Source organism: Lontra canadensis, unplaced genomic scaffold, assembly GCF_010015895.1.
Source record: "Lontra canadensis isolate GAN:19392208 unplaced genomic scaffold, GSC_riverotter_1.0 scaffold171, whole genome shotgun sequence".
Classification (NCBI taxonomy): Eukaryota; Metazoa; Chordata; class Mammalia; order Carnivora; family Mustelidae; genus Lontra; species Lontra canadensis.
Window position 1 is genome coordinate 1,618,467 of NW_022631165.1, and position 12,169 is coordinate 1,630,635.

Sequence of the window (12,169 nt, forward strand, 5' to 3'; positions counted from 1 at the left end):
TGGGGTCGGCACGTGAGCTGTTGGGGCGGGGCCTTCCGTGGAGCAGCTGGGTTGAGTACACAGGCCTGCCGTCTGCCTGGCTTTGCTGGATCTCGCTTTCTCCCTGCAGGCCTTCGACTTCCTGCTGCTCCTGAGGGCCGACTCGCTGCACCGCCTCGGCCTGCCCAGCAAGGATGGGGCCGTGAGGTTCAGCCCTTACTGTGTCTGCGATGCCATGTGCGTGTCAGCCTTGTCCCCGGCGCCAGCCAGGGAGCCAGCTGTGCCCAGCCCTGGGGGTGCCTGTGGGTCTGAGGAACGTCCCGTAGCCGCCCGATGGCCGCTTAGGGCACCCGCGCCGGTCCCTGCCCTCCTCAGTGCTGGTCCCCCCTGCTTTCACAGGGAGCCGGAGCGCGGCCCAGAGAAGAAGGCCAGCGGCGCCCTGTCCAATCCCACCGGGCCACCCGGCCCTACGCCCACAGGCCCCGCGGTGCGACTTGGCTCTCTGCCTTACTCCCTGCTCTTCCGCGTGCTGCTGCAGTGCTTGAAGCAGGTGAGCTGGCCGGTCCCTCCGCCATGCCCCGCACACCTCCTGTCCCTGCGTCAGCCACCGCGGGGGCACGCTGCTGCCCCAAGTGTCCGGTAGTTCTCTGACGGATGCCACGCATCCCATCCTGTGAGCTGGGCATGAGCTGAGACATGCCTGCCCCTGGGAGGTGGATTTGGTGTAGGATGGAGCTGTGTAGACACGTGAGGGAGTCGTCGGATGACGTGTGTTGGGTGGAGGCCGAGACGGGCTGCGTGCGATGGGGGGCTGCTGGCACTTCTGGCCGGGGGCACTGGGACGGCTGGGTGAGGCGGAGAGGCAGGACAGGTTCTGGGGGCAGGAATAAGCAGAGCCTTGAGGTAGGGTGGGTGTCAGCGGAGGTGGGGCTGGGGCCTTGGACGGAGTGGAGGCCTGTCCCCGCAAGGGGGCCGGTGGGAGAGGTGATGTGGTCAGTGGCGTGCTGCTGTGGGCCTGGGAAGCCCTCGAGGGCCACAGGCAGGGAAGCTGCTTCCTCTCCCTGGGGGCACCAGGCGTTGGCACTGAAGGGGGCCGTCAGGTACTTCCTGGGAGAGGTTCCAGGCCTGCGTCACAGGTGGGATCTGGGGAAAGGTTTTCAGGACTCACGGCCACATGTGTTGCTAATGGGCAGTGGTCTCCTCGATGAGCTGGGGAGGGCCGGCCAGGGAAGGTCCACGGTGGCCACAACCACGTCCTCCTCATCGCTGTGGCCCCCAGTGGATTTTGGTTCCAGAGTGGGTCCCCGGGCTTGTAGATTATTTTGGAATACGTGCTGCTTTTCCTTTTGAGATAGAGGTTTTTTACTCAGTACACGTTCACGGTGCTCTGGACGGGCCTCAGTCAGGGCTCGTGGCTACGGCGTCCCGGGCAGGTGGCTGGGAGTCCCCGTCGGGCGCCCGGGGAGGGCAGGGCCGGTGTGGGGAGTCCAGGGCCAGCTCAGGGTGAGAGGCGGTGCCGCCGGGCCTGGGCCTCCTGCTCGGCCCTCTGTCTGGAGGGCACCACCGTTGCGCCACGGGGCACTTCCTCGGAGGAGCACGTGCTCCTGCGGGGACAGGAGGGTGGGGGGCCACGCAGCTGCCAGGCTGCCGACGGTGCTTTGGCTGAGGGGCCGACCCCCGGCAGGAGGCGGACTGGAAGGTGCTGAAGCTCGTGTTGGGCAAGCTGCCCGAGTCCCTGCGCTACAAGGTGCTCATCTTCACGTCTCCGTGCAGCGTCGACCAGCTGTCCGCCGCCCTCTGCTCCATGGTAAGGCCGCCCGCACCGTGGGGCCGCCGCCTGCGCCTTCCCACCCCGGCCCCCCAGCCCGGGCAGGCAGGTCGCGTGCGGACCCGGGAGAGGGCAGGCCCGCTGGGAGGCAGATCGTGCCCCTGGGGCCCTGTCCTCCCTTCCCCGTTCGGAGGCCTCCGTGCAGGGCTCCGGCTCGCCCTCCCCATGTGCTGGCTTGACTCCTCTTCCTCGCCTTCCTCACTGGGCTTCCTGGGTCAGGTGCGTCCGTCTCGGTTCTGTCCCTGGCCGGTGGGCACTCCCATGGGTCTGAAAAGGCAGACCCTCAGCCAGAGAGAGAGTAGGAAGGCCCCCGGGCTCTCGGCCACCCAGCAGGTCGCCCGAGCCTCACTGACATGCAGGCTGCTGCCCGAGCCTCGGCCTTCAGCTTTCAGGTCCCAGGACCCTGGAGCGGCTCCGAGGCACCCCGGAAGGCTTCTCCAGAACCGACCTGCATCTGGCGGTGGTTCCCGTGCTGACCGCGCTCATCTCGTACCACAACTACTTGGACAAAACCAGACAGGTCCGAGGCGGGAGAGGGACAGCAGGGCTGCTCCGTGGGTTGTTGGCCTCGGCCGGACGGGCCCGATGTTCTCCGCCGCCCAGGTCGGGGGGTGGGGCAGGGAACACCTGTGGGGGTGGGGCTGGCTCCGGGAAGCGCAAGTCCCCCGTGGGGCCCTGAGCCGCGCGCTGCCCTGGTCTCCCGTGGGGCGCGGGGGTACTGTGTTCACGCGGGAAGCTGCCCGGAGTTCAGTGGGCCCGGTGGCCTTGTTGTGTTAGGCAGAACCTCCCCTGTCATGAGGCCAACCAGTTGGTGGGGGGGTTCCCATAACCAAAGGGGTCATGGGCCTAGGGAGTCCTGTCTCCAGGGTGGGCTGAGGCGCCAGGGGGCCCGGCCGGTGTTGGTTTCTGGGAAGTATCAGGAAGCCCCTGACCAGAGAAGCCCACTGTCCAGTCTCCTCAGGACAGCTCGGCTCCTGGTGCCGCACTGGTTTGGGGCTCAGGGACCTGGGACGAGGCAGTAACCTTCCTGAGTCTTGGTCTCGTCCCCTGTAGAACGTCCTAGAGTTGGCAAGGGGAGAGCATCGTGCGGGCAGGGCCGGGGTGCGGCGGGCTGGGTCTGAGGCGCCCTCTCTGTCCCACAGCGGGAGATGGTGTACTGCCTGGAGCAAGGCCTGATCTACCGCTGTGCCAGCCAGTGCGTGGTGGCGCTGGCCATCTGCAGCGTGGAGATGCCGGACATCATCATCAAGGCGCTTCCCGTGCTGGTCGTGAAGCTCACACACATCTCGGCCACGGCCAGCATGGCTGTTCCGCTCCTCGAGTTCCTGTCAAGTGAGTGTGCGGCTCTCTGCGTGTCTGTGTGCACACGGGCGTGCGTGTGTGTGCGTGTGCGTGGTGGGGTAGATCCTCAGGGTCGCGGCTGTCCCGTATGCCGACTTTGCTGACCTCGTCTCGTGATCTCTCTCGGGAGACGCCTGGGCGTGCTGTCTCCACGGAGCACGTGGGCTGTGCCATCCTTTCTGGTCTCAGGGCCTTCGTGCCTCCTGCCCGAGCCTTGAATGCTTTCCTTCTCGGCCTTCGAGCGGCCCATGCCACTCTAACCCTCAGTGTCGGTTTCGACGGCACAGAAGCCTGTCTTGAGGGACGTGGGTGTCTGTCCTCAGCCCGGCTCTCGCAGCCTTGTGGCGCTTCCCCTCAGGGCACATACCGCAGCTTGGACGGGTTTTCCTGGGGCTCAGGGTGCCCACTCACTGCCTCGTTCCCGGTACCCGAGTGCGTGTCTAGCCCTCAGCAGGGAAGTGACAGGAAAAGAGCAGGGCCACCGGCACTTATGCAAAGGGACACGTGGGCCCTTGGCTGGATGTTTTTCTGTTCACAGCCTTCTGAAGATGCGGAGGCCGCCTCTAGCTCGGGGGTCCCACGACCGTAGGCTCCTGGCGAGGTTTTGCCTTGGGGACCAGTTTACGAGCTCTTGAAATAGAGACCCAAGGGGAAAGGGAAGGTTGCATTCACGGGGCTGTGACCTTCAGTCCTTTGCAGCCCTCTGAGGTCAGGAGGTAGCACAGGTCCCTGGTGACGGTGGGGTGGGTCTTTGCCTCTCCCGCCCACCTGCGCCCCCTCACCCGTGTGTCCTGCCCTCGCAGCTCTGGCCAGGCTGCCTCACCTCTACAGGAACTTCGCGGCAGAGCAGTACGCGAGTGTCTTCGCCATCTCCCTGCCTTACACCAATCCCTCCAAGTGAGTGCCGGTCCGTGCCTCCTGCCGTGGCCTGGGCCAGCCGAGAGCCGTGCCAGTCCTTCACCTCGGACGGGCCTGTGGCATTAGGGCCTCGCTTCCATGCTCGGCCCCGGGCCCGTCGGCTTCAGGGCCCCAGCAGAGCCGCGGTCCTTCTCTTCCTCCTTAAAGGTTTAATCAGTACATCGTGTGCCTGGCTCACCACGTCATAGCCATGTGGTTCATTAGATGCCGCCTGCCCTTCCGGAAGGATTTTGTTCCCTTTATCACTAAGGTAGGCCAGCGGAGCCCAAACCCGTTGTCGAGGTAGGACCTGCTTCGCCGTTGGCTGTCCAGCGGCTGGAGCGGGGAGACGGACAGGGAGTGAGAGGTGGGCGTCATTGGGGGGCTGCGCTTGCCGCCCACAGCCTGCCAGGACCCAGCGCCCTGCAGGTGTGGAGCCCAGGCTCCTGGAGGGAAGAAACACAGGGTTCAGTCCCCAGTGGCCGATGGCTCAGGTCTGCTCCACTCTGCTAGGGCCTGCGCTCCAACGTCCTCCTGTCCTTTGACGACACCCCCGAGAAGGACAGCTTCAGAGCACGAAGCACCAGCCTCAACGAGAGGCCCAAGAGGTGCGGGCCTGCGGCGGGAATGGGGCACAGCGGGGCGGGTTTGCAAGCGTGACCTGTGACCGATGGCGCACACAGGGTCTGGGCTGGCCTGCCGCCCTGCGGCCAGCCAGCGGCCCTGAGAAGTGGCTGGGGGATGTCCCTGTGCAGACCGTGCTGGGCGCCAGGGGGTCCTGGCGTAGAGCCTGCAAAGGCCCTGTACGCGCTCACGTAGCTGGAGGAGCTGCTGTCCCCACCCAGCCGGCCCCCGCGGCCCATGGTATTGCGGAGCCTCTGTGCTGGGCTGTGGCCAGGCCCGGCCTGCCTGAGACCCGAGGGCAGACACACAGAGCTGGGAATTGGGGAGCTAGCTTGACTCCACTGGATGGGCTGAGGGTTCCGTGAGGACTGCGGTGGCTCTGGAGAAGCCAGATCCCGGGCCTGGCTAGGGAGGAGCTCCGGGCCCAGTGGCTAGCCCAGCCTCGGGCCGAGGCTGCCTGTCCTCCTGAGCTTGCTCTCCACCCTTGCTGACCAGGGGCCACGCCCCTCTGGACCATCACAGCCGCTTTGCCAGGTCCGAGAGAGCTGTGCTAGGCCTCATGTCTTGTTTGCATCTCATACGAGCCGCAACTCCTCTTTCTGTGCCCGCCTTCCCACCTAAGCTTTGCAGTTCTCCTTTGGTGGAGATACGGCATTTTCCAGAATGACCAGGTCAGTGCGACCTACAATTCAAAGCTGGCTTCTCCAGCTCCCAGTAGCTGAGCGCCAGGGGCCCCGAGCTGAGAACCGGCCCTTTGAGCGGTGACCTCCAGGGCCTCAGGGCGTCCTGGCCCCTGAGCGGGGTGGGCGGGGCTCCTGGTCAGCACAGCCTGGAACCTGCCGCGCATCGCGCTCCATACGTGTTCAATTTGCGCTAATGTTCTTTGTTTTGGTTCCGTGCGTGAAACCTGACTTTTTCTTAGTCATGTGTATGAGATGTATTTTCATGCTTTTTTGTTTTCTGTTTCTTCCCCTGCCAACTGGCCTCTGGCATGGTTTTTTGTTCATCTCACCCGCGGGCTCTCCATCCTGACCCTGTGGCCTGTGACCTTTCCTCCTCATCCCTCCAATGGCTTGTTCTCCCCTTCCGGGAGCTGGGCTCTCTGGGGCTCGGGCCCTCCTTCCTGTCCTGGTAGTTTGAGGATAGCCAGAACCCCCAAACAAGGCTTGACTAACTCTCCACCTGTGAAAGAACGCAAGGAGAGCTCTGCCACAGAGGCCTTCCGGTGCCGCAGCATCAGTGTGTCAGAGCATGTGGTCCGCAGGTAGTGGTGCGGCGGGCGGGGGGCTGCGGCCGGCGGGGGGGCTGCGGCGGGCGGGGGCGCCCGGGTGGCGGTGCATGGGGCTGCTTGCATGAGCTCGTCGCCTGCCCACGCCCTCCCTGGCCGGAGCCGGAAGAAAGCCCCGGGGGTGGGTGGGCAGCCTTCGGTCCGGGGGAGCCTGGAGGGGCGGGTGGAAAGGTTGCATTCTGTCCCCGCGCCCTGGTGGAGCCCGGGCGGGCTACATGGCGTGCTCAGAGGCTTGGCTCAGAACCTGGAGCAGGGCCGTAGCTCTGAGAGAGCGCGCCCTCGGGGCTGGCCCCGGAGGTAAGGGTTCTTCACAAAATCGAGTGGCGCCCGTGCGGGCTGGGTGGGAAACACGTTTAGGGTTCGGCTTTCCTACGCTTGCAAGTGGTGGACTGTAGCCTTGAGCTTTCTTCTCACGGAGGATTGCTTCCTGTCGTAGCCAGAAGGGAGCGCGGGGCTGTGTACGGAGCAGTGGGCGTGCGGGCGCGGCCGCGGTCGCTTCTCCCTGCCTGGGTGTGTGAGTGCAGGCGCGGGCTCTGGGGGTCACTGCTTCGCGCCGACCAGGCCAGGCTGCACTGAGCTGGGCGGGGGGCTGTCTCCTCCCCAGGAAGCCCCTCAGGCCTGGGAGTCCGAAGCTCGGAGACCCACCTCCTCAGCTCTGCCTGGCGTGGGCTCTGGCCTCAGGCTGGCCTCTGCCCAGCGGGCTCTGACTTGGGGCACGGGAGCAGGGGGCGGTCGGCTCTCTTCTAGTGAACTCTAACACAAGCCCAGCTTGGCAAAGGGGCTGTGAAATTCCGTATTAGAATTAAACCTGCACGAGCCTCTTCTCCTGGTCGCTGGGTGCGCGCGGAGCCCCGGGGGGCCGAGTTGAGGGGGACAAGCCGAACACAAAGCCCAGACCCTCCCTGTCATCGGGAGGAGGCCCTGTGGGCAGAATGCAATCTCGGTGTGTCTGTGGTCTTCGTGTCTCTGCATGACTAAACTGTCCGCCACCAAGCCGTCCCCTAACTCTCCTGTGCTTCGGTGAGGGAAAGTAGGTCTCATCTGTACCCTGTCTCCTGAGCCTCTGCTCCGACGAGTGGGTCTGGGTCTCTCCCGTGAGGCCCTGCTCCTCCTCTCTCTGGGTCGATGTGTCCGTGCGGTCTGCCACGGGGTGGCTCGACTGGGTGTGCGCCCCGGCGGGGGGTTTGTGGGTGTGGCCCTCCCAGCACTTGCATGCCTCGAGCTTTGGCCCTAGGTGGGAGATGAGTCGCCCTGGCCAGCCCCTGACCTCGCCGGGGCCCCTCCCTCCAGCAGGATCCAGACGTCCCTCACCAGCGCCAGTCTGGGGTCTGCAGACGAGAATTCGATGGCCCAGGCTGATGACAACTTGAAAAATCTCCACCTGGAGCTCACGGAGACGTGTCTGGACATGATGGCCAGATATGTGTTCTCCAACTTCACAGCGGTCCCCAAGAGGTGCGGGCCGGGCCCCGGGGCGGGGCGGGAGGCTAGCGCCTGGCTCCGCTTCTGTGACCGTTACTTGGCAGTGGTGTCACAGGCCAGGCGTGCGGGGCTCCTTCGTGCAGGCGGGCCCTGGCCAGGCCTCCTGTGTGTCATAGGGCCCCACTCCTCTGAGGCCCCCCGCGCCATAGTCCGCACACCTTTGAAACCAAGACGCCCGTTGCGAGAGCCCCTGGAAGCTGAGGTGTTGGCTGACGCTGTTGTCCTCTCAGGTCCCCTGTGGGAGAGTTCCTCCTGGCTGGTGGCAGGACCAAAACCTGGCTGGTTGGGAACAAGCTTGTCACCGTGACAACGAGTGTGGGAACCGGGACCCGGTCGCTGCTGGGTTTGGACTCAGGAGAGCTGCAGGGAGGCCCAGAGTTGAGGTGACGGCGCCTTCTGTCCCCTGCCCAGCGGTCCTTGGTGGTGGCTGTCCTGGGTCCAGACACCTTGGTTACGCTCTGCACGGATCCTTCCGTCCTCAGCACTGACCCTGGTGCGCACGTGAGACAGACCAAGGAGGCGCCGGCCAAGCTGGAGTCCCAGGCTGGACAGCAGGTGTGCCGCGGGGCCCGGGACCGGGTCCGCTCCATGTCCGGTGAGCCTCGTGGGTCCGCGCACTCGCAAGGACTCCTCGGAACGTGGGGACAAGGTGGTGGACCTCAGGCCTGTCTCAGTGCTTGAACAGCTGCAGTGTTGTTTCTGTGAGCCCTCGCCACGGCTGTGTAGCAAAGGGCATGCCTTCCTACAACTGGCCTGGGGCCCCCTCATGGCCGCGGGTCTGTCCCTTGTGGCTGCGGGTCTGTCCCTCATGGCCGGTGTTTTCTGTGAGCCCTTGGCTGCTCCAGTCCTCAGCTTAGCTCGCCCTTGGAGTTTCTCTTGCTGCAGCAGGAATGAGCTGTGGTCCAGCCGTGGGACCCCCTCCTGCTGCCCCGGGTCTACTGAGGCTGACCCCCTATGAGGGCTGAGCTACCCCTGGTCGCCGGGCCCTGGGCAGAGCAGCGGGTTCTGGGCTGGTGGCTGTACGGTAGGCAGGTGGCGGTCACCAGCACTCCTGCCCTCCTCTTCCTCAGGGGGCCACGGTCTTCGTCTGGGTGCCCTGGACACTCCAGCATCCCACTTCGCAGGTGGCCCCACTTCCCCGGGTGCACAGACGGCACCGGCCAGCAAACCCGAGAGGGCGTCAGCGGGCACCCAGTTCCCAGCACAGGAGAAGACGAGCCTGGCAGCCTACGTGCCCCTCCTGACCCAGGGCTGGGCAGAGATCCTGGTCCGGAGGCCCACAGGTATGGAGCGGCCTGCGCTCAGCGCACTGGGGCCGCTGCCACCACACGGTGAGCACGGAACCACCCCCTGCCAGGGCTCCAGGTACCCGGGAGTGAGTGGCAGGCACGCGGGGCCGAGGGAGCCCCTGCTCTGGGACTTCTGAGCTTAGTGCCCAGAGGGGAGTGGCAAAGAGGCGATCCGGGCGCCCGAGCAGGAGGACCTCCCTCCCAGAGCGCTGCGGCCGGGGTGGGGCGTCAGCCGCAGACACGGGCCTGGTACACCCGGAGCCTGGAGTCCCAGGTCACGGTGGCAGGGCTGTTCGCTCCTGTGAGTTTGTGTCCCGTCTCCTCTTCTTGGGAGAGCCCTGGGGATTTAGGGGCCGTCCGCGTGGCTCTGTTTTATCTTAATGAGCTGCTTTCTGAGCTGCTGGAGGCTGGGAGTGTTGGACAGATGAATTTTACGGGACACGATTGAGCCCATAATGGGTATTGCAAGAATGTAGGCCAAGGCCCAGGGCCTGAGATCTGTTTTGGGCACAGCGTGGTGGGCAGTGACAGGAGGGGGCTGGATGGCAGGCCCTGAGGAGCCTTGAGTGCGGGCACAAGGGCCATGCGCGGGTCCTGGCTCCCGTGGGGGAGCAGGCAGGGAGTAGGCGGGAGACCAGAGGCTCAGGCAGGGCACGAGGCGGTGGGTCGGGACTGGAGGACAGTCAGTGCGGAAGGTTGACTGCAGGGGTGGTTCCTGGGCCTCCGTGGGAGAGGGACAGCGCCCAGAAGGCCCCCCACCCAGGCTTCTCGGCGCGAGGTCTGGGGCTTTGAGATGCCTCTGTGGAGCCCGGCCTGGGCATGGAAGCTGCCCTGGGGTGGAGAGTGGTGTGCACCGAGGACCGTCCTGCTCGCACGTGCAGCGGGTGACCAGTGCGCGGGTGCTGCCCGCCCCCCAGGGAACACCAGCTGGCTGATGAGCCTGGAAAACCCTCTGAGCCCCTTCTCCTCGGACATCAACAACATGCCGCTGCAGGAGCTGTCCAACGCGCTCATGGCTGCCGAGCGCTTCAAGGAACGTCGGGACACGGCCTTGTACAAGTCGCTGTCCGTGCCGGCCGCCGGCTCCGCCAAGCCCCCCCCGCCCCCGCGATCCAACACGGGTGAGTGCTGCCATCCCGGTGGGGGTGCGCCTGGCCGGCTCCCCGAGCTCTCCTTGCTGCCGCCCCCGCCTGCAGACGCGGCGCGGCCCTGCGCACCCCGTGCCCGGCACCATCCGCAGCGTGCCCCGGGGCCCAGCGGGGCAGCTGCACGTGTGCTGGGGTCTGGGATGGGATGCGCCGAGCCCAGCCCGAGCCTGCCTGCGCGTGCTCGTGCCCTCGCACGGAGGGGCCGGTGCGCTCCCTCCGGCCTTGCCCGTGGCCACAGGTGGCGCTTGGAGGCCTGGGAGCTGCGCCGGCGAGAAGGAGGGCCGCGCCCCGCGCTGCGGACGCCCCCGCAGCTGCACAGAGAGCCAGGAGCCGCCCACGGCCGGCCGGACGCCGCTGGCCCTCCGCTCTCTCCCTCCAGGCTCGGGCTCTGTGCGGGACTAGCGCTGCCTTTCCTCTCTGCTCGACTGTGCGTAGTCTGTCCTGCTGACTGGCCACTCGCGGTCTCCTTGCAGTGGCCTCTCTGTCCTCGCTGTGCCAGTCCAGTTGCCGAGCACAGCTGCACAGGGGCGTTTCCTGGGCAGGTATTCCCCCATCTCTCTAAGGAAGGCGCTGTTTGCCGCAGAGCGTCCCTCTGCCTTGTCCTCGCTGCCCCCGCCGTCCCTCGTGCGGCCATCCCTCCGCGACTCTGCCGGTGCCGCCCCCCGCCCCCCGCCCCGTCCCCTTCAGAGCAGGGCCCCAACTCGCATGGGGACGTCTGTGCAGGATGCCTGTGCTTGGCCGGCGGGCCCCTCTGCCCTGTGCCCTGCCAGACGGACCCTCGCGTCCCCTTCTTCAGGCCTTGGGAGGTGACATCACGCAGCTGAGTTGCAGACAGTCTTCGGGGCCGGCCTGGCGCTGGGGCTCAGCCGGGCTGACCGTGCCCTGGCCTCTGGTGGTCTGATTGGCTTGGACCCACAAATTGGGCTGTGTGTGCCTTTCATTGGGGGCTGGCCCATCATCTCCGGGCCCTGGCGGGGGCAGGGGCTTGACCCACATGGCCCTCTGGCCTGCCCGAGCCCCCATGTGTGCGCAAGAGCCGGTTTGGAAAGGGCAGTGTGCAGACGGGTCCTGGCGGGTGGCTGACGGGCTGCACGTGTGCGAGGGCTGTGCTGCCACGGGCTGTGCTAACCCTCCATGGCTCGTCACCCCCACCCCCGCCCTGACACTGGCACAGGAAATGCTGCTTTGGGGCATCCTGGCATCGGCACTCCCGACTCTTGCGTTTGGCTTGGGCTCCGAAGGCGCGTCTCTGCTTTCCGGGTTGGGCTCCCCATCTGTGCGCACTCAGGGCTTCCTTCTGCGTCCGGCTTCGCCTCGGGTCCAGGCAGGGAGGAAGCCCGGCGTCCTGTTGCTGGGAGCCGGCCCCGGCGCACCGCTCCTCCTGAGCTCAGGCCTCGTCTGAGGCGGGGCTCCTCCCTGGCGGGGGTCAGTGCTGCCCTTGCCCGTCCGCCTCGCTGGAGCAGCAGGGGCAGGTTCTTGGGGTCCTGGGATGCAGATCCCGGGGGCCGTATGCCCCCCTCGTCCCCAGCCTGGGAGCCTATGTTGGAGATGCCCAGTGTCGGCTGCGCCGCACCCATCAGAGTGCTCTCCCGCAGCTGACTTGGGGTGCGGGCAGCTTAGAGCCACAGGCGAGGCAGGCCTTGGGTGAACCTCTGGCGGGGCCCCCCGTGCTGTCTCAGGGAGAGGCTCGTACCTCAGGCACGTGAGCTCCAGGGGCCGGGCCAGCACCCAGTAGCCCCGTCTGTGTCCTCCCAGACTCGGCGGTGGTTCCGGAGGACGGGAGTCTGAGCGAGTCTCGTTTGCCCACGGAACCCACGGAGTTGGAGGACTTTGAGGCAACGCTGGGCACAGACCGGCGTGGCGGCCGCGCTGAGGCTTACAGCAGGGTGAGTCCCTCGGGGCGCTGGAGCTGCCGGGGGTGCCCTGGGGGTGGGAGGAGGGCGCTCTGGGGAGGGCGCGGGGCCTCGCTCCGGGCTCCGTGGCACACGGACTTGCTCAGGACTTTGGCGAGTCTTTTGCACGTAGTTTTCTCATCTGAGGAACGGCAGCCGCCCTGCTGTGTGTGTTCCCCGTGGACCGTGGGTTTTCCAGCGGGCCCTGCAGGGTGGCAGCTGCTCGTCCTTAGTGTCCTTTGCTTTGGAGAGTGCCGGGCTCTGCTGCTCACCAGCGGGTGCCGTCCTGGGGGAGAGGGTGGGACCGGCCGCTTGCTGTTGAGGGGCTCTGTGGCCCTGACTGGGGCCAGGGGGCCTTCATCGCCTCCATGTGAACCCCTGGGTGGGTGTGCTGGTACCTC

At 66.4% G+C, this 12,169-nt stretch overlaps 1 protein-coding gene across 6 annotated transcripts in view; it reads left to right on the forward strand.

Annotated features, from left to right (window-relative positions):
* Positions 1–12,169, forward strand: part of TSC2 (TSC complex subunit 2) — a 31,117-nt gene that overhangs the window by 15,471 nt on the left and 3,477 nt on the right. Inside the window, exons 17-32 of one of the 6 annotated variants that reach the window (XM_032846153.1) lie at positions 110–216; positions 379–529; positions 1,664–1,786; positions 2,193–2,327; positions 2,950–3,139; positions 3,952–4,045; positions 4,214–4,316; positions 4,559–4,653; positions 5,805–5,933; positions 7,248–7,412; positions 7,670–7,822; positions 7,922–8,034; positions 8,510–8,722; positions 9,646–9,849; positions 10,350–10,418; positions 11,632–11,762. In XM_032846153.1, the coding sequence (XP_032702044.1) occupies positions 110–216; positions 379–529; positions 1,664–1,786; positions 2,193–2,327; positions 2,950–3,139; positions 3,952–4,045; positions 4,214–4,316; positions 4,559–4,653; positions 5,805–5,933; positions 7,248–7,412; positions 7,670–7,822; positions 7,922–8,034; positions 8,510–8,722; positions 9,646–9,849; positions 10,350–10,418; positions 11,632–11,762 (2,175 nt within the window). The remainder of the gene's footprint in view (positions 1–109; positions 217–378; positions 530–1,663; positions 1,787–2,192; positions 2,328–2,949; positions 3,140–3,951; positions 4,046–4,213; positions 4,317–4,558; positions 4,654–5,804; positions 5,934–7,247; positions 7,413–7,669; positions 7,823–7,921; positions 8,035–8,509; positions 8,723–9,645; positions 9,850–10,349; positions 10,419–11,631; positions 11,763–12,169) is intronic. The other 5 variants (XM_032846154.1, XM_032846155.1, XM_032846156.1 and 2 more) reach the window with 5 other exon arrangements.